We start from the raw sequence: 26,722 nt of genomic DNA, 5'->3' as shown, positions 1-26,722 counted from the left end.
CGTGGTTGCACATGCCTGTAATCCCAGCTACTCAGGAGGTTGAGGCAGGAGAACTGCTTGAATCCGGGAGGCGCAGGTTGCGGTGAGCCGGGGTCGTGCCATTGCACTGCAGCCTGGGCGACAGGAGCGAAAGAAACTTCGTCTCAAAAAATATGTATATACAAAACTTAGCTGTGTGTGGTGGTACACACCTGTAATCCCAGCTACTTGGGAGGCTAAGGCAGGAGAATCGCTTGAACCCAGGAGACGGAGGTTGCAGCGAGCCCAGATTGCACCACTGCACTGCAGCCTGGGTACAGAACAAGACTCCATCTCAAAAAAAAAAAAAACAAAACATTATAGTAAAATGGTCTTAAGTGTCCTATGACACTGATTTCCTTGCCAGGAAGAACAGTTTTCAGCCTGGTCTGGCTCAGGTACCTTTTCCTCTGAATGCTCGTGTTATTGGTGGCTGGGCCAAGCCCTGTTTATTTTCTGTACAGAATAGTCAGTGTTCCTAAAGATTAAAAAGAACCCTTTAAAACCTCTTATTCACACCTTAATCTTTTGGTGACAGGTCTCACGTGAGCTGGCTAGGAAAAAAAAAAACTGCTACAGCCTTGCTTGAAAGTCCTCTCAGTGCCACTCTGCAGGATGCCATCCAGAGCTTCCTTAAAGGTATTGGGGGAGACGAGGGATGCGGGTGACAGAAATACCAGGGTAACCTTGTTTTTCCCTGAGGACATTATTGAGACCCTTAGTGGGAGGGATTTCTGGTAAGGGGCAATTTTGTGTTTGCCTGTTCTTTGGGAATATCACCTGGAGATAGATGGATTCCCAGACCCACCAAATCTAGGTTTATAGACCAAAAAAGAATGTTTTATTATTAGAATTGAGTATATCTCAGGTCCTCTTTCATTACTACACCACAAAATAAATCTGGGGGCCAGGAACGGTGGCTCACACCTGTAATCCCAGCACTTTGGGAGGCCGAGGTGGGTGGATTGCCTGAGGTCAGGAGTTCGAGACCAGTCTGGCCAACATGATGAAACCCCATCTCTACTAAAAATACAAAAAAAATTAGCTGGGCATGGTGGTATGCCCCTGTAATCCCAGCTACTCGGGAGGCTGATGCAGGGGAATTGCTTGAATCAAGGAGGTGGAGGTTGCAGTGAGCCAAGATCGTGCCACTGCACTCCAGCCTGGGTGACAAAGTGAGACTCCTCCAAAAAAAAAAAAAAAAAAAATCTGGGTTGGTATAATAAAGACACAGTGACATTCTGGATTAAGAGGTTGGTTCTTATATGAAAGCATCTCAATCTTTTTTTTTGAGACAGAGGTTTGCTCTTGTTGCCCAGGCTAGAGTGCAATGGTGTGATCTCAGCTCACTGCAACCCCCGCCTCCCAGGCTCAAGTGATTCTCTTGCCATAGCCTCCCTAGTAGCTGAGATTACAGGAGCGTGCCACCATACCGAGCTAATTTTTTTTTTCTGTATTTTTAGTAGAGATGGGGGTTTCACCATGTTGGCCAGGCTGGTCTCAAACTCTTGGCCTCAAGTGATCCACCCACCTCAGCCTCCCAGAGTGCTAGGATTACAAGCATGAGCTACCACGCTCGGCCTAAGCATCTCAGTCTTAAATTTTCTTCTAGGTGGATTTAGGGGTTTGTGCTTGTGGCCCTAAGAATGAACATGAGAAGGGCAGGGAGTACCTGCTTAGTTGCAATAGGCCTTGTTTAGGCTAAAACTAAGCTCGGTACCTGTATTTTATATACTGTAGAGCATTAACCATAACCTGCCTGCAATAGCCTCTGTAGGTGGAAACAATTATGGAGTTGTCAAGTAAGAATAAAGAGCTGATAACATCAAATTTGGTTTACTTCAAGTTTGTAACAAAATATATTCTAGGCAACTTTTCAGACATTGTTTTATATCATCATAAACCCTATACCACTGCTGTCATTCCAAAAGCTGCCAGGACACTGGAAGTCATCAAGTGGTCCAGCCCAGGAATACAGGTAGAATTGACATGATAGGTGATAAGAAAACAATGTCTATGGGCCACTCTGATCCCTCTTTTTACCTTGGTAGGTAAGGTATGATCTTAGGACTATATGTATTGAGTCCTATTAGTCAGTGAAAAAGATTAAAGTGACAAGTTCTGTGCTTTGTTCCTATAGCTTTGAAGTTCATCCACCTCACCAGCAACTGGAAGGTCTCAGGTCTTGCAGGCTCCACCCATGTGTAATCCTGGGGCAGGTGTGAATCTTGATTTTTTTGAGAGATTACTCAAGGGAGAGAACAACAGAAACTGAAGCCATGAGTACTGCCCCAATTCTAGATTAGGTTAGAGGTTAGAATAAATTAACTAATGGGGAATGGCAGTGGGTAGCAGTCAGACCCAAGAGACAGATTTGTGTGGTTTCCTGATCTCAGCAAGGTCTAAGGAAAAAAGCCTCCCTGCCCTCCCGCGTTAAATAGTGGCATCAAGTCATGAAGGCCAGTGAAATGTGGTTAGTCTCCTAAAGTGACTTCCAATTCTTCCAGGTCCTTCTGGAGAGCCAAATCCTAGGGAGACAAAGAACAAATCTAGGACTCAAAATTTAAACCAGCATTTTCCCCAAACCGGTGGAACCTAAGAAGAGGGGCCCTTTGCTTCCTTCCTGAGCTCTGCTACAGTCTTTTTCCTACTTTCCCAGGATAGCCTGGAGCCTATTAAATCTGTCTCTTTCCCTAGAGGTAGACTCTTTTTCCCTAGGGAAATAAGACCTCTAGGAAAGATTCTTTTCTAAAAATGTCACATGATGATTCTGCTTCCTTCCTGAGCTCTGCTACAGTCTTTTTCCTACTTTCCCAGGATAGCCTGGAGCCTATTAAATCTGTCTCTTCCCCTAGAGGTAGACTCTTTTTTCCTAGGGAAATAAGACCTCTAGGAAAGATTCTTTTCTAAAAATGTCACATGATGATTCAGTGATGACAGGCAGTTCTGTATTTTTTGAGATGGAGTTTCGCTCTTGTTGCTGAGGCTGGAGTGCAATGGCACGACCTCAGCTCACTGCAACCTCCACCTCCCGATTCAAGCGATTCTCCTGCCTCAGCTTCCCGAGTAGCTGGGATTATAGGCATGCACCACTAGGCCCAACTAATTTTGTAATTTTAGTAGAGATGGGATTTCTCCATGTTGGTCAGGCTGGTCTTGAACTCCCGACCTCAGGTGATCTGCCCAACAGGCAGTATTAAAAAGCCTTACCTCCTTCGTGACATCTGGCAGCTCCAGGGCCAACTTCATCCACCATCTAGCTTCAGAGTTTTTCCCTAGTTCTCTGTAGCACTGAAAAGAGACAACAGTGAAACCTGATACTGTGTACTTTCAGGAGTTCCCAGATCTATGTTGAAGTAGACAAATGAGTTTACCTTGGAAATATATACCCTTCCTGCTTTGGAAAATCCTGGCTGTAGTTCTTCAGCCTGGGAAAAGGGACAAAGATATTTCAGTAAGAGGTTCCTATATTCTAATCAAGCTGAAGTTTATTAAACTAGATTTCTAGTCCCCAACCATGTGGCTGATTCAGTGGGTCTGAAGAAATCTATATTTCTGATAAGCTGTGCAAGTGATTCTGATTTTCCCATAGAACAGGCAAACACAAAATTGCCCCCTACCAGGAAAACCCCTCCCATTAAGGGTCTCAATAATGTCCTTAGGAGAAAACAAGGTTACCCTGGTGTTTTTGCCTGCCACCTGCCCCTCTCATACCTTTAGGAAGCTCTGGAGGGCATCTTCCACCGTGGCACTGAGAGGGCTTTCAAGCAAGGCTGTAGCAGTTTTTTTTTCTAGCCAGCTCAGGTGAGAGACCTGCCACCAAAAGATCAAGGTGTGTATAAGAGGTTTTAAAAGTTTTTATCTTTGGGGATATACTGAAAATAGGGTCAAACAGGGCTGGGTCCAACCACCAATAATACGAGCATTCAGAAGAAAGGGCACCTGAGCCAGAGAGGCTGAGGATCTTGTTCTTCTTGGCAAGGAAATCGGTGTCAGAAGGCATTTAGGACCATTATGTCAAGCACTGAAATGCAGCTTACCTGATAGCACCACCTGCCAAGAAGAAAGTGAGCCATGGGGTTTTCTGGCTGGAGAGCAATGGCTTTGTCCACATGCTCCTAAGGGCAAAATGTAAATATAAACTAACGTCAGACACCAGAGTTGCTAAAAGAAAGGCAAGGGCCGGATGCAGTGGCTCATGCCTGTAATCTCTGCACTTTGGGAGGCTGAGGCAGGTGGATCACCTGAGGTCAGGAGTTCAAAACCAGTCCTGGCCAACATGGTGAAACCCCATCTGTGCTAAAAATACAAAAATTAGCCGGGCATGGTGGTACATGCCTGTAATCCCAGCTACTTGGGAGGCTGAGGCAGGAGAATCGCTTGAACCCAGGGGTTGCAGTGAGCCAAGATCACACCACTACACTCCAGCTTGGGCGACAGAGTGAGACTGTCTCAAAAAAAAAGAAGGCAAGTCACTGAGGCTGTAGAAAAGTTTGGCAGGGAGCTGGAAAGGAGCAGGGAATCTGGGATAGGTCAGCACAAGGAAGGAGGAAAAGCCTGTCCTCACCTTGAAGCTAAAGCCACTCTGGATACGCCTCTGGATGCTCTCATGCTCAGCCAGCTGACCACAAAGCACTGCATACCTAGGGGGGAAGCAGCAAGCTCAGGGACAGGGGCTGAGTACCATCACTGCAAGGAATGGATGCCCCACCCACAGCCTAGTTGCATTGTCCCCTATCCCTGTACCCTCAACTAGAGCTGAAAATACCTAATTTTCATCTGTACATAATCCCCTCTCTTCACAGACCTCTGGCCCCAATTAGTATTCTTTAGTAGATAATGGTAGGCTTACAAGTCTCCAAAGTATTCTAGGTATAAAAAAAGCTGAGTTCACCACAGTAAATCTCTCCTACACTTAAGAATATTTATGCAAGTTCTCAGTCCGTATCTCCAAATTTCCCCTCTCTCATAAGGAGTACAGCCACAGGCATTAATAAAAACTTGAAAAGCATGAAAATAATCAGCATGAAAGTATAAGACCTGACTATACTACTTATCTTCTGGGAAGACAAAAAAAGTGGGTCTCATTAGCCTTTAAGCATACAGGTGTATCACTGGGACTTGGGAAGCAATTTCTTAGGATAGTCACATTGGGAGGGGATATTCTAGGAATTTCTAATGTTAACTTGGAAACCAACAGAACCAGAGGAAGAAAGACCTCCTATATATGCCCTCTCCCCCACATCCCCCCTCCCAAAGGGAACCAACCAGCCAGCTTCCCATCGTCTGTCTTCAGAAACAAAGTCTTACTCTGCCATCCCCCCAGCATTGTTCCTAGCAGCACAGTTGACATTAGATGAGTAACCAGCCCAAGTTGCTTTTTCATGTATATGCTAAGTATGGGGCGGGGGGGGGCGGCGGATATCAGACATTTCTAGAGGCTCATTTCCATGTTTAATCCAAACAGCTGTTCCTCAAGAATAGCTATTCATCCTTGGAAGCCCAGGGAAGCAATGACACCCAAGAAACAGTTACCTGGCCTCTGAGAAGAACCCTTGCAGAGACAAAAGTTTCAGCAACAGATGGAGAAACACAGCCTCTCACTTAGCTCACAGTCTGAGGGTGGAGACATGGAAAGCAAGGGTGGCAGTGGGAAAGGAAAGGGACATTTTCACTAAAACTCAGGTGCTGGAACCAGACCCCAGGATATGAGTTAGTCCTGGCCCAGGTAAGTTGACAGAACTTTGCCTCACGTGAGACCACAAAAAGGGCTGATGTTTTTACAGCCTAATAAATTGACCACTAAACTTCCCGGGGGGTGAGCTCACATCTCCTCACAACTTCCTCACGCAAACCAAGCAAAGAAGCCAAAGTACCAGCAGCCAGGGATCACACACAGGGGAAAGAAGAGCTTGTGCAGGATAGGGGAGCTGTAGATTGTCCCAGCCTCCTGAGAGCCAAGAACTTGTTTTGTAGCTAGGATGACTCTTAACAAAGCTACTCATTTCTCCAAGCCCCATCAGAAAAAAAGCTTGTATTCCCTGCTTGCCTCATCCCTAAGCCACCTCCCCTACCAGAAACTTCCCTTGTCTCTGGCTAGGGGTAGACTGAGGCATGTGGCGATACAAGCCAGAGCTCCCTCTCCTGGATCCATTGGAAAATGCCTCTGTGGCCCAGGCAGAGAAAAGAAAGGGCTGTCCTCTGCTTTGGCCCTTGCTGGCTCTTCCCAGAACACTGCAGGGTGTTATTACCACAGGTGACAGTCAGCACTCTCATCCCCCTTCTCCAGAGCAGCCTCTGCTTCTTCTTTTCCTGTAGGACAAAGGTAGATCCAGAGTTGACATAGCTCTTATGCACACTTTCATAGGAAGGCTTGTGGGAAGAATGACTGCCTTAGCTCTCACCAATCCCTGCCCAGCTTGGACTTGTTTGGAAATAGTTGTGAACTTGAGCAGAATGAAAGGCCGCAAAGAGGCCAGGCACAGTGGCTCACGCCTCTGTGCTGTGTAATCCCAGCACTTTGAGAGGCTGAGGCGGGTAGATCACCTGAGGTCAGGAGTCGGAGACCAGCCTGGCCAACATAGTGAAACTCCATCTCTACCAAAAATACAAAAATTAGCCGGGCGTGGTGGCAGGCGCTTGTAGTCCCAGCTACTCAGGAGGCTGAGGCAGGAGAATCACTTGAACCCGGGAGGCAGAGGTTGCAGTGAGCCGAGATTGCACCACTGCACTCCAGACTAGGTGACAGCAAGACTGTCTCAGAAAAGGCTGCAAATGGCTTTTAAGGGAAGACTTCAGGGATGACTTCTGCTTCACCTTGGCTTCCCCATCTGTCATTAGAAACCCCAGTTACCTTCTTTTTATAATGCCCACCTGATGTGCTTGAAGCAGATTTTAGCATTTAAAATATAAAAGGTTCCAGCCAGGCATGATGGCTTATGCCTGTAATCCTAGCACTTTGGAAGGCCGAGGTGGGTGGATCACTTGAGGCCAAGTGTTTGAGACAAGCCTGAGCAACATGGTGAAACCTTGTCTCTACTGAAAATATAAAATTAGCCAGGCATGTTGGCACATCCTGTAGTCCCAGCTCCCCAGGAGGCTGAGGCAGGAGAATCACTTGAACCTGGGAGGCAGAAGTTGCAACGAGCCAAGATTGCACCACTGCACTCCAGCCTGGGCGACAGAAACTCCACCTCAAAAAAAAAAAAAAGATCCAACACAATCAGAAATTGTCTCCAACAGACCTTGCTCTGGAGGGGCAGTGTCCATGAATCTCAAGTTGTACAAAATTTTAGTAAGTGGGGATAGAGATCACAGCTTTGAAAAAATTCTCTAAAGGGGATGGGTACATTGGCTCACACCTATAATCCTAGAACTTTGAGAGGCCAAGGAGAGGATAGCTTGGGACCAAGAGTTCAAGACCAATCTGGGCAACACGGGCAGACCCCATCTCTTAAAAAAAAAAAAAAATTCTCAAAAGGATCCATGATCCAACAATATTAATTAGCTATAGGCCAAAACTCTTTCACAAGAGCCACATGGACTGAGGTCTGACCAGAGATGACGTTCACTTAGAACACTAACCTAGAAAACTTGGGTAAGACTAACAAAGAAATGAAGGCCCATACACATGAAAGTTCTGACAAGCGTCACTTAAGAATATCAAGGCTGGAGCTTATGGACCACCAGATAAGGACCATCATGCCTATGCACGGGAGAAGACACTGCAACATAGGAATTTTTTTTTTTTTTTTTTGAGACAAGAGTCTCGCTCTGTCGTCCAGGCTGGAGTGCAATAGCACAATCTTGGCTCACAGCAACCTCCACCTCCGGGTTCAAGTGATTCTCCTGCCTCAGCCTCCTGAGTAGCTGGGATTACGGGTGTGTGCCACCACACCTGGCTAATTTTTGTATTTTTAGTAGAGACGGAGTTTTGCCATGTTGGCCAGGCTGGTCTCAAACTCCTGACCTCAGGCAATGCACCCACCTCAGCCTCCCAAAGTGCTGTGATTACAGGTGCGAACCACCGTGCCCAGCCAAGAATTCTTTGAAGAAAACAAGTTTGGAAGGAACATGGAGAAAATTGAACACATGTAATGTATTGAGGTGGTAAACTGGCTAATCGGAAATGTTTTCCTTTTTTTTTTTTGAGACAGGGTCTCTCTGTTGCCCAGGCTGGAGTGCAGTGGCGCAATCTCAGCTCACTACAACCTCTGCCTCCTGGGCTGAAACAATCCTCCTACTGGCATGTTCCACCACCATGCCTGGCTAATTTTTTAAGGTTTTTTTTTTTTTTTTTTGGTAGAGACAAGGTCTCATTATATTGCCCAGGCTGGTCTCTAACTCCTGGGCTCAAGCAATCCTCCTGCCTTGGCCTTCTAAAGTGCTAGGATTATAGGCATAAGCCACCACACCTGGCCACAAATGCATTTTTAAGACAACTGATGCTGTGAAAGACTCCACCTCTCTTCCCAAACAGAAGGACCACATGGCCCCACCAATGAGGGATGCTGCCTCTTTGGGGATTTCTCTCTGCCCTCTTCAAAGTACTGTCTCACTAGGAAAATAATAGCAATGAATGAGACAACTAGTTCCTGCCAAGCTAGACATACAGTGTTGTAGACAAGACATTGCCTGAGACCCCACAGAATGACTACCTCCTGGTGGTCCAGCTCCTAGAGATACAATAAAACAAACTTTATACCCAGTAAGGATAATTCTTAAAGGCTATGATCTCAGAGCAGAACTTTCAAAGACATTCCATAGTCATCTGACCTCCAGCAGGTAAAGATTTGTCCATGGGTGCTAAGCTCAGGCCAGACCAACCAAGTGCTGCCCCTCTAACCACTGCCTCCACTTCTGTCTTTGGGGTTCATGCTGGCTACTAGCACTAATAAGAGATGATCAGTGATCAAGAGGGAAAGGAAAGGTTGTTGACATGAGTCCAAAAATCAGCCCAAAAGCTGACTGAGAATCCTCACTTGAAATTTAGGAGGGAAAACAAAGTTTTGGAGAGAAAAAGTAATCTTAAGCATCTTTTGTTAAAACTTCCAGGAATTGCCGGGTGCGGTGGCTCACACCTGTAATCCCAGCACTTTGGGAGGCCAAGGCGGGCGGATCACGAAGTCAGGAGATCGAGACCATCCTGGCTAACACAGTGAAACCCTGTCTCTACTAAAAATACAAAAAATTAGTCGGGCGAGGTGGCAGGCGCCTGTAGTCCCAGCTACTCGGGAGGCTGAGGCAGGAGAATGGTGTGAACCCTGGGGGGCGGAGCCTGCAGTGAGCCGAGATTGCACCACTGCACTCCAGCCTGGGCGACAGCAAGACTCTGTCTCAAAAAAAAAAAAAACTTCCAGAAATTTTTCTGAGGGTCTACAGAGACATCCTACTCAATTGGTCTGTTCTTTCTCCGTCGACAGAATTCTACAAATGTTTAGAATGTTAACCTTGAGGTATTGTTTGAGTACACATTATCAAGGATTCAATAATATTTGTAAGGCTGTACTTATAATAGAAAGGTAGACAAATCCATTTTAGACAGTTAACTGGCCAGGCACAGTGGTTTATGCCTGTTATTCCAGCACTTTGGGAGGCCTAGGTGGTTGAATCACTTGAGGCCAGGAGTTCAAGACCAGCCTGGCCAACATGGTGAAACCCCATCTCTACTAAAAATACAAGAATTAGTCGGGTATGATGGCATGTGCTTGTAATCCCAGCTACTAGGGAGGCTGAGGCAGGAGAATTGCTTGAGCCCAGGAGGTGGAGGTTGCAGTCAGCCGAGATCAGGCCACTGAACTCCAGCCTGGGCAACAGAGAAAGAATGTTTAAAAAAAAAAAAAAAAGATATTAACTGAACCACAGACCTAGAAACCCATTACCCATTGATGGTACCTGACTCAGTGTGTGGAGTTCAGTAGGACACATCAGGCTCTAAAGTCCAAGGATTCTCTGACCTCATGACAGACAAGGCCAAGCCCTGAGCCTGGCACAGGTCAGATGCACCCTATCCTCCAGGGTGGAGCCTTTGCCAACAGACTTGCCAAGTGGATTGCGGAGTCTTCTAAGCTAGCTATATTCTTAGAACACCTGCCCCACCGGCTCCATAACTGAAACCAGATTTCTAAGCAGCAGCAAAAAACCTCAGGTTAAGAAAAAAGGTTTTGCCCTCTGTGGCTAGAGAGTGAGAAAAATGAGTAACGTTGATAGGATACAACTACTCCTAAAAACACATGCACGTGTGTTACTAATCAGCATGATATACAGATAAGCAAAGACTGCTCTCTTCTTCCAGAGGAGAAAGCAAGGGTCTTTGGGAGCCAGAGTTTGTCCCTAGCGGGTAACTGAGCCACAACTGCTGACAGCATCTTGGTGGTTCCCCGGGTCCCCAGGCAGATGGGCCAGCCCCACCCCTGAATCAGTCAGTCACCTTCCCACAGGAAACTGTCAGCACTTACCATCTAGAGCATATGACTTCTTCTCGCTCACCTCCTCAGTGAGCTCACACATGTCACTGTAGGCTCGGGCCAGGCGCCAGAGAAAGTCCTGCCGGCTTCCATACTGCAGACCAGACAGAAATGGGTGAGGCCCCTTTTTCCTCAGCTGTGGAGAATGGGGGCCTTGGCCTTCCCCCACACCCTAGGTTTGAATTTCCAAGCTAGTATGTTACAGTCGTCAATATCAGGCCAGCTCCTACACGCAGCCTTCCCCCTAGTCATCCCTTCCCACGTGCAGTTAATGTATGACACATTCTCTGTCTAGCCAGTAGCTTGCACAATCACAGGGTGAAGGCATTCTGGCTTCCTAGAACTGCTGGGAGGAAAGGTCAACTCCAAGATGTCATAAGGCACGGGAGGTCTTTTGCTGACACATGAAGAAAGTGTGAAAGGAAAAGGGAAACTAACTTCTGGTGGGGGGCATTTATACCTGGGTGGGCATAAATTTTGTCAGTGAACCTGAGAAGAGAATTGTGGTTGAGTGACCTACACAGTTGTCACTTGTAATGGGGCTGGCAGCTTGGACTCTGCCTCAAGGGAAACAAGAGGAGAAAAAAAAAAATACAGTTCTTTCCACATTTCCCCCTAGAGGTGAGAGGTAGAGCTCTTTCTACAGTAGCTCTACAGAAGGCAGAGAACTACACTCCCCCTCCCCAGAGGGAAGGCAGCTCTGGGGCAAGCAGTACACTGGCCCTAGGGTCCACACTGGGCCTCCTTGGAAGAGGATATGTGACCTGGGGGACAGATGCAAAACCAGCTGTCTCACCATTTCTCGTCCCATGTCACCTTGTAGGGGCAGTAACCACATGGGCCTTCATTCCCCAGGGGTCAGGAGCAGAGAGATGGAGGGAGGGAGGGAAGGAGAAGCAGACAGGCAGCTGGAGCCTCACCACCAGCTTGTTGTTGAGCAGCAGCTGGAAGCCCTCCCGCTTGCCTTGCTCATCACCGCTGTGCAGCTCGTCAGCCTGCTGCAGGAGGGGCAGCACGTCCTCCAAGCCTGAGGAACCTCCAGCCTCCAAGGCACTGGAGGCACCCGAAGCTGCCTCTTCCTCCAGGTCAAGAGAATCCTTTCTCCCCATCTTCACAGTCTCGCAGCTCACTTCATCTTCCCCGTCCTCACTTTCTTTGTCAGAGTCCCGCTCATTGTCAGACTCCGCATTGGCTGTTGTGTAACTGGCAGAGAAATGTAAGGGACAACAAGAGGATTATTCAGCTCAGAGCCCCTAGGGTCTGTCTATCTTTCACCCCCAAAGAAGCACTCTACATGGCATTGTCCAAAGCACCAAATCACAATCATTCATACCTCTTGAGGGCAGACTTTTTTCTTTTTTTTTTTTTTTTTTTTTTTTTGAGACAGGGTCTCGCTCTGTCACCCAGGCTGGAGTGCAGTGGTTCGATCTTGGCTCACTGAAACCTCCACCTCCTGGGCTCAAGCAATTCTCCCACCTAATTTTTTTGTAGAGACGGGGTTTTACCATGTTGCCCAGACTGGTCTCAAACCCCTGGCCTCAAGTGATCCACCCACCTCCGCCTCCCAAAGTGCTGGGATTACAGGCATGAGCCACCATGCCCAGCAGAAATGATTATTCGAGAGAAAGTTTCCTATGGGAACTAAGGGCTGGGAAAATGATCCGGGAAGGAAAGAGTAGCCAACCAGCTGGGGCCCTGTGACAGTTAAGGCAAATGTGAGAAGCCCCTGCTCGTTTTTGCCTTATCAGTCAGAGACACTTGCCAGAACCAACATGGGTGGGTGCAGCCTCAGGCCATGGGCAGCCACACACATCCACAAACTCGTAACCTCTGGCCCAAGTCAACAACCAAACCTAAACCGCAACAGTAGCCCTTAGTAACCTTGAGAACTTAAGGGTGTGAGGAGAGGTGATAGGAACCACTTTGCAGCCAGAAGCAAGAAGGGGAAGACGATGCAAACCACCCCCTCAAAAGGTGTTTGGGGGGCTGCCATATGCCAGGTTGCTCCTAAGGAGCCCGAACCCTGATGCACCCACTAAAGAGGAAGCCGAGTTTCTCTTGGATCTCAGCCACCAGCAGCTGATTAGGGTGTTTTCCCTAAATGCCTAAAATAGATAAGGACTGAGCAGGGGAAAAGGTAGGACTTCTGGGGGTCAGAAGCAAACACAAGACTGGGCGTGGTGGCTCACGCCTGTAATCCCAGCACTTTGGGAGGCTGAGGTGGGTGGATCACGAGATCAGGAGATTGAGACCATCCTGGCTAACACAGTGAAACCCCGTCTCTACTAAAAAATACAAAAAATTAGCCAGGCCTGGTGGCGGGCGCCTGTAGTCCCAGCTACTCAAGAGGCTGAGGCAGGAGAATGGGCGTGAAGCCGGGAGGCAGAGCTTGCAGTGAGCTGAGATCGCACCACTGCACTCCACCCTGGGCGACAGAGCAAGACTCCGTCTCAAAAAAAAAAAAAAAAATAGTAGGCTCCCTGTGGCTGGAGCAAAACAGGACTGAAGGAGAGATGACACACACACCTACAAATAAAGTCAATACATGACAGCCTAACGTTAGGGCAGAAGTGCTGTCCTGCCCAGAAAACCAGAAACCACAAGGCGGCAGGCTCTGAAGGTTCTGGAAGTAAGCAACCAGACCTGGTACCCAGTCCGTGCTGACTGCATCCTTACAGAGGAGCTTCAGCCTCGTCTAAAAAAGAGGCCCCAGACACAGCTACTACAAGAACTTGTAAGGTATTTAAAACCTTTCCTAACCACACCTTTGTTTTTTAAGAGGTTATCCAAGTAGATTTCTCCTTTAGTTATTAGAAAAACAAAAACAAAAACAAAAACAACACCTTTAGAAATTAAAGGGACAAGGATAAGTGTCATTAGATTTCGTAACCAACCTGGGTACTGATGAGCGAGACCACCCACGGGCAACCTAGAGAATGAAACTCCCAACTGCACCTGCCAGATTGAGAAAAATCAAACCAGAGTCTCCTCTGCCCAGCCAGGCCCAAATGCAAAATGGGTAGGTGGTTTATCTGGAATGGAAAGCTGGAATTACATCATCTCCCTTTGCTAGAAAGAGGGGGAGACCCTATTTCTTGCTGGGTTGAGGGCTGCCTCAGCCAATCAGGAGTCTAAACAGGAGTCTCTCTGCCTCCAGCACTCCCAGGGAGGGACCTAGCCCTGCTGGAGCCCAGGCATCAGCACAGAATCCCCTGGGACCTGAGCTGTGATGCTGCCATCCCTCTGGATCCTAAAGGCCCAGCTCACAAAGCCAAGAAGAGAGGTCAGAGAGCCTTGCTGCCACAAATAGAGTGAAAGATGGTAGAGCCCTGTGAGGCAGGGAGGCTCCAGGGAAGCTGGTACAGAAAGTGGACTTTAATTGCATCTCAGCCCCACTTTAAGGAACCCTCATCAATCTGAAACCCTGCTGCCTGGGGCAGCTTCTGGGGCCTCAGAAGAGATTAATCACATGCCAAGGGCTACCACATTTACACCATTCTCTCTCACTTTCCACCTCCCAGACTAACCTAGCCAACCCTTGGAGAAATCTACCAGAGAGGAGTGACCCTTTTAACATACCCTGAGGCTTTTGAGATCTGCCAGAGACGAGCAAGAGACCTTTGAGAAGGCCCTTTGGTCCTGTGCACTCCGGAGGACAGGGGTTCCCACAGTGGGCCAGAGACCCAAGGCTCCCTCTGAGCAAGGAGACTGCCACTCTACTCTTAAGCAGTAATGAAGGACTCAGTTACACACATCTCCCCTCCTGGCAATTAAGTTTCTCTTAACTCCACCTAAACCATGTTAGAGACTGAGTGTGAGGCCTTCAAAGATAACCAGGCACATGGACCCTGACCTTGAGATAAGACACAACTTAATGAGGTCATAAATGCCCAAGGAGTCTTCATGATGAGGCTGCAGACAATCTCTCTTGGCTGAGATGCCTGGGAAGGCTTGCTGGAGGGGCTGGTGTTTTAGGGCAAGCTGGGTTCTGACAGAGGGAACTCAAGCTGTGTTTGGTACAATGCCCGGGGAACAAGCTCACAGAGCTGCACAATGATTCTGCCTCTGCCACCCTCAATCTCCTGAGAACTCAAAAGTTGTTATTTGGAAGAAGGAAGGAATACAGCTTTCAGTGAAATCAAGCAGCCCATCAAATCTCAGCTCTTCATCCCTCAAAGCAGCTCTCCTTGCCCCAAGACACACATGTTCAAAGCCATTTCAGAGTTTGTAGACTCCTAGAGCTCCCCCTTGACCTACATGGCAATGACCATGGCACAAAGAATCATTCACCACGGCCACTGCCCTAGAGAACATCCAGCTCAACCACAGTGTTGCACCACCACCTGCTCTCATGCCACGGGACTGGGCATGGGACACAGCCTGATGGAGCTATAATTAAGAAACTCACCCTTCCCCTTGCCCCATCACAGGTGTCTGGCAGCCCTGGCCTGCTCCTTGTGACCTTGGGAGTCCCAGTGAGCACCCCCAGCAGTGAAGGACCACAAGTGTCCCTGGTTAACTGCTCTGGCTCCCACTGACCCCAGAAGTTTGTACTTTATTTTTTTGAGATGGAGTCTTTCTGTCGCCCAGGCTGGAGTGCAGCGGTGCAATCTCGGCTCACAACAAACTCCACCCCCGGGGTTCAAGTGATTCTCCTGCCTCAGCCTCCGGAATAGCTGGGATTACAGGCGCATACCACCACACCCAGCTAATTTTTGTATTTTTAGTAGAGACAGGGTTTCACCATGTTGCCCAGGCTGGTCTCGAACTCCTGACCTCAAGTGATCTGCCCACCTCAGCCTCCCACAGTGCTGGGATTATAGGCATGAGCCTCCACACCCCAGCCTCAGTAATTTTTTTTTTTTTTTGAGACAGAGTACTGCTCTATCACCGAGGCTGGAGTGCAGTGGTGCCATCTTGGCACACTACAGCCTCCACCTCCTGGGTTCAAGTGATTCTTCTGCCTCCGCCTCCTGAGTAGCTGGGATTACAGGTGCCTGCCAACATGCCTGGCTAATTTTTGTATTTTTAGTAGAGATGGGGTTTCACCATGTTGGCCATCTGGTCTTGAACTCCTGACCTCAGGTGATCTACCCGCCTTGGCCTCCCAAAGTGCTGGGATTACAGGCCTGAGCCACCGCGCCTGGCCTAGTACAACTTCTTTAAATCATCACAAAGAGGACCAGGTGCGATGGTTCATACCTGTAATCTCAGCACTTGGAGGCTGATGTGGGAGAACTGCTTGAGGCCAGGAGTTCAAGAACAGGCTGGGCAACATAGTGAGACCCCATCTGTAAAAAAATAAGTAAATAAAATTGGCTGGGCATGGTGGCACATGCCTGTAGTCCCAGCTACTCAGAAGGCTGAGGCAGGAGGACCACTTGAGCCCAAGAGGTTGAGGCTGCTGTGCTGTGATGGCACCATGGAACTCCAGCCTGGGCAACAGAGTGAGACCCTGTCTCAAAACAAAACAAAACAAAAACAAAAACATTTGTGAAGGGCCTCAAGTTTTGTTTGATCTTGGGCAGAGCTGTGACCTCTCCTTCTGTTCAACCTCCTTACAGAGTTCAAACATCAATTCCCCACCCAAGTGGCCTGCTTCCTTGGGTTGCAGAGATGTTCTTTACATCTCAGTGCCCACTATCAACTACTTCCTCCGTCTCTCTCTTCAATTCAGATATATCAAATATTAATTTCATTTCTGCCCCCCCTTTAACACAACTTCTAGAAGCATCTCTTGGTCCAGAGCCATTTAGGTAAATTGAATAGAAAAGGGCCACCTCTGCCTGCCCTTGAGAATACAGATAATAGGGATCTGACAACCCAGGCAACAGCAGTCCCCCATGGAGGAGCAGAGAGCTCTTCACCACCACTCCACAGGTTTCTGGAGACCCCTGAGCAGTCATCAAATCCAGCGTTGGTGATAATGATGTTTCAGTCAACCATGGACTGCGCACGTAACAGTGGGTGCATACAATTATAATGGAGCTGAAAAATTCCTATTACCTAGTATTTACATTTTATTTTATTTTTTGAGGCAGGGTCTTGCTCTGTCACCCAGGCTGGAGTGCAGTGGCACAATTATGGCTCACTGCAGCCTCAATCTCCCGACCTCCCAAGTAGCTGGGACTACCGACCCATGCCACCATGCCAGCTCGTTTTTTTTTTTTTTTGAGATAGAGTCTCTGTCTCCCAGGCTGGAGTGCAGTGGTGTGATCTCGGCTCACTGAAACCTCTGCCTCCTGGGTTCCAGCAATTCTCCTGCCTCAGCCTCCCGATTAGCTGGGATTACAGGCATGCACCACCATGCCTGGCCTAATTTTTGTATTTTTAGTAGAGACAGGGTTTTGACATGTTGGCCAGACTGGTCTCAAACTCCTGACCTCAGGTGATCTGCCCACCTCGGCCTCCCCCAGGTAGTTATTTTATGTAGAGATGTGGTCTTGCTGCCTTGTCCAGGCTGGTCTCAAGCTCCTGAACTCAAGCAATCCTCCTGTCTCGGCCTCCCAAAGTGCTGGGATTACCCATGAGCCACCACCGCGCCTGGACTGATTTTAACTTCTAGTTTCCATGGGCCCGCTTATAGCTAATTCCTCTGATCCAGCATAAAACTTGGCTGTTCTCTGCACCAGTCTTTCCCTTGAGAAGAATAAAGGCTGGACAAGGAGAAATCAGCCTCTAGGCCTCACACAGGCTACCTGAATGATTGGAGCTAGCAGCAGACAAGGTCAGATGCTGCTACTGACAACATCACACTCTATCCTTGGGACCAGAGTTTCAAAGTGGTGCTAGTGGTTTAAACTCAAAACGCCCTTAGCATGACCAGACTTGGAGGAGGCTGTCCACCAGACTCCTGCCAGCTGCCCCACCTCACAGAAAGGCCTATCGTCAGCCCTCCTGGGCCACTGAGAACTCAAGACATCCACCTCCCACCTGTAAAAATGCAAAGGATCACAGGCAAGGCTCCCCTGTGGGAAGAGGGTGACTCCCAGGGAGGAGCATGCTTCGTGCTTAGACGTCTCCATATACCAGCTCAGCCACCCAAGGAAAGGAACAAAGTCAAACAATGCTTATCGAGTCCTTGTGATAACACAGAAAAATGCCCAAATAATATATCATAACTATGTAATAAACTAAGATAACAGATGCAAGCAATAACTGCTATTAACATCTACATTTGTCTGAATGACATAAATTGGATGGGTTTTTGTTTCAACTCTTCTGTATTTATTATACTCTTACCTGTTCCAAAAATCATTTGCACAGCTTGGTTTGGATTTTCCATTGATAATACTTTTACAAAACACAACGTGGCTGTAGCCATAACTGCCTCCAAGAGAGACAACTCACCCCCCTTCACTCTCAGCATCTGTGAACGTGGCTCCCGAGGAGGCCGTGAAGTAGACAGAGCTGGAGCCAGTGGAGTCACTCCTCTCCCGGACAAATGGAAACCTTCGCCGCCGAGCCACTCTCTGGTTCTCTTCCATGTGGGATCTGGAAAGCAGGCCCCATCCCGAAGGGTACAATTAGGTCCCATTCAGCCTGTCTTTCTGCTCACCATGGGGTGCCTTGTACTACTGCTCCTCATTAAAGGGCCAAAAGCAGAGAAAATCCTAGATCTCTAACCCTCAGGAGGGTAAGCAGGGCAGCTTCCTGGGCCCAGCCCGCACGGACAGACTAGGTTAGGCAAACAGAGCGCTTCAGCTGCTACAACAGATCAACCATGAGAGTCCAGAAGCAGCAAGGAGCATGTGCAAGGCGAGGTACCAAATGTACAGCTTCGACCCAGATTAGGCTAGAAGCTATAGAACTGGTTTATTCTTTAGAGACAGACAGCAAAGGCCAGAACACACCTCAGCTGAAAAAGCTGCAGGGGAGCGATAAAGCAGGAGAAGAAGCTGCATTACTCACCGGACCTCCCCAACAATCTCCCCCGCAAGCCCTCGCAGGCTGCTTCTCAGCTCTTCCACCTCCCGCCGCAGTGCCACAAGGCTGGTCAGCACAAAGTCCAGGCGGTCCAGCACCTTCTCCTGTCCTTCCCGTGGAAGGCTGGGCAGCACTGAGGCATCTCCAGCCCCACCTGGGACAGCCCGCAGGAGCATCACTGAAGGAGGGACAAATGGGAGCCAATGACACACAGGAATATGGTGGGGAAGAGATCTCACACCCAGAATTCAAGAATACCTGCTTTCCATTGGAAGAGAAGGCCCAGTGACGCTCAGATAGCACACGTTCACAGCCAGGTCATGGTAACAAGTCTCAAGAAACTACCCAGGGATCTCTAAACAGGAGCCCTCTGCTCCAAGAACCTTCCATACCAGAGCCCTTCAGGAATGCTGCACACCACGACAGACAATGTAACATGCTTGCCCGAGTGTGGAACCTAAAGGAGGACAGCTGTCCTGCTAGAGTTAAAAAAAAAACCTTTACCTCACCATATAGTGCCCAATACCAGGGAATCAATACTAACCACACAGCAAAACTAAAACTAAAACTGAGCTCCCTCAAATTCTGATCTCTCACTTCACAAAGAATAGTAGGGAAAACTTGGAGTTTCTCCCAGAACTTCATTTAGTATATCAGAGAAGGACTAGGAGAAAGGGCGCAGTTATTAAGAGAAAAGGTACACCAGAAAAAGCCCATCCAAACTGCCTCAGAAAGACACCGTTACTAAGCCCTGCTGACCCAACCCTAGATCTCACTCTGAGTAAATTCCAGCAGTGAAATGCTAGCAAAGTGACAACCACCTATGGTAACTGGACTGGAAAATGCAAAAACAAAAAGGAAACCAGAGAGGCAGGACCCTACAATATGGCAAACATAAATCCCTTCTTAAAGGAAATCTGGTAAAAAACTAGGCCAGGCCGCAACATACATCTAATAATGCTCAAGAATGTAGTGCAAGAAAGATGCCTGGCAATGTGGCCACTTCTAATCTGAGAAGAAAGACTACTGCGAAGCAATTACAAACAAAATACAAGGGAAGGAAGCGCACTCCAATACTAGATTACCACAAGATTATAAAATGGCTGACAATCATTTGCAATCTAAGGTGATAGCTCTTTGAAGACTCCAAAACTAACTTTTCCAAACCATCTAACATTGGTAATCAGAGAAAACACTCATTTCCAATTAGCATGGGAGTGAGATAATGTAAACGCTCCTCTTGGCCAGGTGTGGTGGCTCACGCCTGTAATCCCAGCACTTTAGGAGGCCAAGGCCAGGAATTCGAGACCAGCCTGGCCAACATGGGGAAACCCCATCTTTACTAAAAAATACAAAAATTAGCTGGGTGTGGTGGCACGCACCTGTGATCCCAGCTACTCGGGAGGTTGAGGCACAAGAATCACTTGAACCCAGGGAGGCGGAGGTTGCAGTGAGCCAAGATCATGCCACCGCACTCCAGCCTAGGCAACAGAGCGAGACTCCATCTCAAAAAAAAAAAAAAAAAAAGAAAGAAAGAAAAAAAACACTCCTCTTGCACAAAGCTGGTAGTAGTTTGAACCAGCCCTAGATCCTTTGCTCAAACGAATTAACAACTCTGCAAATCTGCAAGAACTACTCATTTCAGCTGTACAGGCTGCCAGCCACATTCAGCTTCAATTGCATTAAGCGTGCTCCTAGCCCTATGCCGTAGAAAGTCCACTGGACCAGGTGACCAGGCCCAACCTTGCCACTTAATCTGTGACAGCCTCAGGAAAGTTATACAATCTTTTTGAATCTTGGTTTCCTTATAGGAGGGATAAAAAAAAAAAAAAACCTTGAATGAGATAGTTGCCAAGTTGTCTTCAAATTCTAATATATGATTTAATAAGTAAGCCTCAAGACTTTTAATCCCTACAAGATTATTATTTTTGCCTTCTTTTGGAAGGCACACCTCACCCAACACTAGGCAAGTGCCTTTAACACTCACATAGCACTATTGTGGCCAGAACTAAAAGTGAAAGTTAAACAGTCTTTTTGAAATATACTTTCTTGTGAATACAGGGGAAAGGGTAGAGAAAACCACGACTGCTTTTTTTTTTTTTTTGAGACAGAGTCCCACTCTATCACCCAGGCTGGAGTACAGTGACGCAACCTCAGCTCACTGCAGCCTCCGCCTACCGGGTTCAAGCGATTCTCGTGCCTCAGCCTCCCCAGTAGCTGGGACTACAGGCCACGCTACCACGCCCGGCTAATTTTTGTATTTTTAGTAGAGATGGGGTTTCACCATGTTGACATCTGGTTGAATGTTGGCCAGGCTGGTCTTGAACTCCTGACCTCAGGTGATCCGCCCGCCTCGGCCTCCCAAAGTGCTGGGATTACAGGCGTGAGCCACCGCGCCCAGCCCGACGACTGCTTTTTCAACAAGCTTCCAAAAAAGTGAAACCCTAAAGCACTTCTCTCCGTTACCCTGTCCCACAGTCTCCACTGAAAACAGCCCAAACCCCAGGCCCATTAGTCTGCAGTGACCGCGGTCTCAGGAGACGGGCTCCTACCCTGGCGTCCGGGCTCTGAAGGTTGCGTATAGTCCAGGGAGTTGGGCAGGCTCTGGCTGCGGCCATGACGCTGGGTCCGTTTCCATCGCTGGCTGTAAAGGAGGCACAGGAATCCAAGGCCGGCGGCGGTACCCAGCAACAGTCCCAGCCCGGCACGGGCACCACCCAGGACTCCCAGTCTAGACATGCTGCACCTGCGGCCAGCAGAAGTCACCGGGAGCAGGCAGGCAGGCAGGCAGACGGGCGGGCGGGGGTAAGGAGAGAGAGAGATTCGTGAACCCGGTAAACCCACCCTCAAGGCTGAACCCCGGCAGGTATCCCCTTGCCCAAACCCTGAGCTCCCGATTACGTGCACCCCAATCTGAACCCTAAGGCTTCCTCCAGCCTCCTGGGCCCCACTGTCGTTCCCCTCACCCAGCCTGGACGTAGCTGCCCCTCCAGCACACCCCCCGACCCGGGTCACAGAGTCCGGCTTCTGGGCCTTCAACCCCCACCTCAGCCTCATGACACTGCAGACCACAAACCCGCCGCCCTGGCTGCAAACTCCTGGCCTTCCCCCGCGGCCCCGGAAGACGCTCTGGCCTGGCAGGAGAGCCACTCAGACCCTTACCCGGCCGCCAGCCACCATGGCAGCAGCCGCCGCGGGCTCACGCTGTCAGTGACCGTGTCGTCAGTCAGACGGCGCCAGGTGCTCGGCGCCCTGCGGGAAGGCGCAGGGAGATGACCACACCGGCCCCGCCCACTGTCTGTTTCCCTCAGGGGCGGGGCCACGGGCGCAGCCGGAGGGGCGGAGTCAGCACAGAGCGCGAAGGGAAAGCAAGAAGGGGCCCAAGGCAGGGGAAAGGCGGGAAGGCAGGGAGACTTCTTGGGCGGACGCTCGCGCAGTCACCCTCACCGTACGGCAGCCAGGCCTCCATTTCCCTCCGGTCACACCGGCTTATTTGCTGCTCTCGGAATACGCTCAGCATATTCACACTTTCTACCTGCGCTTCTGCCTGGATCTCCCCTCTGTACCTGGAGAACGTCACCCTCTCCCCACATCTTATTTTTATTTTGTAGAGACTGGGTCCCGCTCTCCTGGTCTCGAGCGATCCGCCAGCCTCGGCCTCCCAAAGGGCGTGAGCCGCCGCACCTGACCATAAATCTTAAACCTAACGTGCTGTCTTAGAATTCTATTTTACTCTTGTAATTGTATGCAACTTCTTATAATTGTGGCAACTAAAAAAACCGATTTTATGGACTATGATAACAATGTTATTGTGAACATTTCTTAAGAGTTAAAATTTAGTGAAAGAAGAAATATCTAGGCCAGTCCTCCCAATACCCTTAACTAGATCTTATATTTATTTACCCTTTAATCGTGAGATATTGTATACATATAAGAATACAGGTGGCCGGCCGTGGTGGCACGTGACTGTAGTCACAGATACTCTGGGGGCTGAGATGGGAGGATCACTTGAGCCCAGGGCGTCGAGGCTGCAGTGAGCCATGATCACTCTGGGCAACAGAAGTCAGGATTTCGAGGCCACCCTGGCCAACCTGGCGAAACTCCGTCTCTACTAAAAGTACAAAAATTAGCTGGGCATGGTGGTGCGTGCCTGTAATCCCAGCCACTCAGGAGGCTAAGGCAGGAGAATCGCTTGAACCAGGGAGGCAGAGGTTGCAGTGAGCCGAGATCTCGCCACTGTACTCCAGCTTGGGCAACAGAGTGAGGCCTCATCTCAAAAGAAACAAAAACAACAATAAAAACATATATATATATATAAAAGTGTGTATATATATAAAAGTATATGTGTGTGTGTGTGTGGATATATATATATATATATATATATATATATATATATACACTTTATTTTGGAGGAAATAAAAATTTCCTCTGGAAACCTTCCCAGACCACCACCTTGGTGAAATTAAGCTTTTCACCCTGCTTTGCTCCTGTGGCTCCATTGCCTCCATTATACTCTTTTTTTTTTTGAGACGGAGTTTCGCTCTTTTACCCAAGCTGGAGTGCAGTGGTGCGATCTCGGCTCACTGCAACCTCCTCCCCTGCCCCTGGGTTCAAGCAATTTTCCTGCCTTAGCCTCCCGAGTAGCTGGAATTACAGGCTTGCACCCCCACGCCTGGCTACTTTTTGTATTTTCAGTAGATACTGGATTTCTACATGTTGGTCAGGCTGGTCTCAAACTCCTGACCTCAAGTAATCTGCTTGCCTCAGTCTCCCAAAGTACTGGGATTACAGGTGTGAGCCACCGCACCAGACCCATTACACTCTGTTCTGTGATTATTTGCTTGCTTTCTTTTTTTTTTTTTTTTTTTTTGAGACGGAGTCTCGCTCTGTTGCCCAGGCTGGAGTGCAGTGGCGCAATCTCAGCTCACTGCAAGCTCTGCCTCCCGGGTTCACGCCATTCTCCTGCCTCAGCCTCTCCGAGTAGCTGGGACTACAGGCGCCCGCCACCACGCCCGGCTAATTTTTTGTATTTTTAGTAGAGACGGGGTTTCACCGTGGTCTCGATCTCCTGACCTCGTGATCCGCCCTCCTCGGCCTCCCAAAGTGCTGGGATTACAAGCGTGAGCCACCACGCCCAGCCAATTATTTGCTTTCTACTCTGTCTACACCACTGGACTGCCCACTCTTCCAGGATGGGGTTCATTCCTGATTCATCCCAGGTCCCCTGTGCCTGGCACAGCACTAATGCAAAAGCATCCATAAAAGCTGAATGGAGGAAGGAAGAAAAGAAGGCGTGACCGACAGCACGCCCTGCCACTTTGACAGTGTGTTCTCAGCTGTGGCAGAAAGCTCAGTGGCAGAAGAACAATTTCTCCTCTCTGTACGGGGCGAGGCAGCTCTGCGAGATAAACGGATTGTGATGAGAGGCTAGGCCAAATCGGCAGACCAAGCAGGGGAATTCATTTCCCCCTGGATATTAAAGATGTTATCTGGCAGGCACGTGTCTGCCAGGGCAATCAGCAGTGTGGTGGGTGGTTCTGGACAGAGCTCTTTATCTTGTGCTGCATCTGCAGACCAGCTTTGCAAATGTAATGAAGGCCTGGCTGCCTGAGATATGCACTGCCCACCTTCCCACCCCCTCCACAGCCCAGCCTGAGAAGAGAGCAGACCAGACCCCAAACTGTTGTCCTGCCCTCTGCCCAGAACATCTGCCTCATCTACCCCGGCTCTTCCAAGAGAGGTGACAAGTCAAATGCCTTGGTATGGTGGCCTTACCCTTGTGTATAATGTTTAAGGTTCTTGATGCCTTAAAAAATAATTCTTTCTCTAGGCCGGGCATGGTGGCTCCCGCCTGTAATCCCAGCACTTTGGGAGGCCTAGTTAGGCGGATCATGAGGTCAGGAGTTCAAGACCAGCCTGGCCAATATGGTGAAACCCCATCTCTACTAAAAAATACAAAAATTGGCTGGGTGCAGTGGCTCATGCCTGCAATCCCAGCACTTTGGGAGGCTGAGGTGGGTAGATCACGAGGTCAGGAGTTCGAGATCAGCCTGGCCAACATGGTGAAACCCCCGTCTCTTCTAAAAATACAAAAAAAATTAGCCAGGCGTGCCGTGATCTCAGCTCACTGCAACCTCTGCCTTCCAGGCTCAAAATATCCTCCCACCTCAGCTGGGGGTGGAAGTACAGGCACATGCCGCCATACCCAGCTAATTTTTTAATTTTTTTGTAGAGACAGGGTCTCCCTGTATTCCCCAGGCTGGTCTTAAACTCCTGGGCTCAGGCAATCCTCCTGCCTCGGCCTCCTAAAATGCTGGGATTACAGGCATGAGCCACCATGCCCAGCCCTTTTAGAAATACATATAAGAAATACATATAAATATATATGTAATAAATATTTATATAAATATAAATATTTATATAAAATATATAAATTTTTTTTTTTTGAGACAGGGTCTTGCTCTGCCATTCAGGCTGGAGTGCAGTGGCACAATCACCACTCACTGTAGCTTTGAACTCCTGGGCTCAAGCTATCCTCCTACCTCAGCCTCCCGAGGAGCTGAGACTACTGGTGTGTGCCGACATGCACGGCTAATTTTTCAGTAGAGACAGAGTCTCACTATGTTATCCAAACTGGTCTCAAACTCCTGAGCTCAGGAGATCCTTCTGCCTTGGTGTTCCAAAGCACTAGGATTACGGGCATGAGCCACCATGCCCAGCCAGAAACTTTCTTTTTTGTAGAAATGGGGGTCTCACTGTGTTCCACAGACTGATCTCAAAATCCTGGGCTCAAGCAGTCCTCCTGCCTTGGCCTCCCCAAGTATTGGGACTTACAGGTGTGAACCACCAAACCTAGCTCAAAAACTTTTAGTCTAATTTTGATAGATATAAGGGCTGTTTCCAGTTTTTTACTGGTTACAGTGCTGCTGTGAACATTCTTGTACATGTATCCTGATGGCTGTGAGTTTTCCTGAGGTTTATTTAGGAGATGTTTGGCTGAGTCACAGGGTATCATTCACACCACCTTGCAAGCCCAACAGTAGCGGGATTGTTGACATCTTCACCAACACTTGATATTTACAGATTTTAACATTTTAAATTTATTTATTTTATTTTTTGCTAACCTGTAAAGCACTATCTCACTGCAGATTTAAAATGTAGCTTATGGCCGGGCACGGTGGCTCATGCCTGTAATCCCAGCACTTTGGGAGGCCGAGGCGGGTGGATCACGAGGTCAGGAGATCGAGACCATCCTGGCTAACACAGTGAAACCCCATCTCTACTAAAAATACAAAAAAATAAGCCAGGCGTGGTGGTGGGCGCCTGTAGTCCCAGCTACTCGGGAGGCTGAGGCAGGAGAATGGCGTGAACCCAGGAGGCAGAGCTTGCAGTGAGCCGAGATCGGGCCACTGCACTCCAGCCTGGGCGACAGAGCGAGACTCCATCTCAATAAAAAAAAAAAAAATGTAGCTTAGGCTGGGCACAGTGGCTCATGCCTGTAATCCCAGTACTTTGGGAGGCAGAGGCAGGAGGATTGTTTGAGGCCAAGAGTTGGAGACCAGCCTGGGCAACACAGTGAGACCGTCTCTACAAAAAATTAAAAAAAAAAATTAACTGGGGATGGTGGCATGTGGGAGGTGAGGTGGGAGGATGCCTCAAGTCCAAGAGCTCAAGGTTACAGTGAGCTTTGATCACACCACTGCACTCCAGCCTGGGTGACAGAGCAAGACCCTATCTCTTAAAAAAAAGAAAAAAAGTAATTTAGTCTTCTGTACTCCTGGTGTTGTTTATGTGCTTGTTTGGTTGGATCTGGTACTGTTACCACAACATGGCCTCAATTCTGTTTTTTTTTTTTTTTTTTTAGATGGAGTCTCGCTTTGTTGCCCAGTGTGATCTGGGCTCACTGCAACCTCCACCTCCAGGGTTCAAGTGATTCTTGTGCCTTAGCCTCCCAAACAGCTGGCACTTCAGGCACACGCCACCATGCCCGGCTAATTTTTCTATTTTTATTTTATTTTTTTCAGACAGTCTTGCTCTGTCGCCCAGGCTGGAGTATAGTGGCTTGATCTTGGCTCACTGAAATCTCCACCTCCCAGGTTCAAGCAATTCTCCTGCCTCAGCCTCCTGAGCAGCTGGGACTACAGGTGCCCGCCACCACGCCCAGCTAATTTTTTGTATTTTTTAATAGAGACAGGGTTTCGCTGGCAGAGACCAGCTGCCCAGGCTGGTGTGAACTCCTGACCTCAAGTGATCCACCCGCTTCGGCCTCCCAAAGTGCTGGGATTACAGGCATGTGTCACTGTGCACAGCCA

The 26,722-nt window shown here is 48.6% G+C and overlaps 1 protein-coding gene across 2 annotated transcripts; it reads right to left on the bottom strand.

The window, feature by feature from the left end:
* Nucleotides 1-1,838: 1,838 nt before the first annotated feature.
* On the bottom strand, nucleotides 1,839-21,704 carry RMDN3 (regulator of microtubule dynamics 3). 2 transcript variants are annotated; one of them, XM_030814288.1, is made up of 13 exons: nucleotides 21,573-21,704; nucleotides 20,963-21,156; nucleotides 18,396-18,588; nucleotides 17,835-17,978; nucleotides 11,405-11,687; nucleotides 10,476-10,578; nucleotides 6,270-6,330; nucleotides 4,586-4,661; nucleotides 4,059-4,136; nucleotides 3,733-3,831; nucleotides 3,393-3,446; nucleotides 3,229-3,309; nucleotides 1,839-2,546 (listed from the first exon to the last, which is right to left on the bottom strand). In XM_030814288.1, exons 2-13 carry the CDS (start codon nucleotides 21,147-21,149, stop codon nucleotides 2,493-2,495), a joined length of 1,413 nt encoding a protein of 470 aa, XP_030670148.1. In that variant the 5' UTR covers nucleotides 21,150-21,156; nucleotides 21,573-21,704; the 3' UTR covers nucleotides 1,839-2,492. The 2 variants fall into 2 exon arrangements, with proteins under 2 accessions (XP_030670148.1, XP_012362872.1); XM_012507418.2 differs by having other exon boundaries at nucleotides 20,963-21,160; nucleotides 21,574-21,650.
* Nucleotides 21,705-26,722: the final 5,018 nt, after the last annotated feature.

Source organism: Nomascus leucogenys, chromosome 6, assembly GCF_006542625.1.
Source record: "Nomascus leucogenys isolate Asia chromosome 6, Asia_NLE_v1, whole genome shotgun sequence".
Lineage (NCBI taxonomy): Eukaryota > Metazoa > Chordata > Mammalia > Primates > Hylobatidae > Nomascus > Nomascus leucogenys.
Note: the sequence above shows the minus strand (reverse complement) of the source record. Positions and strands in the feature narration are given on the sequence as shown.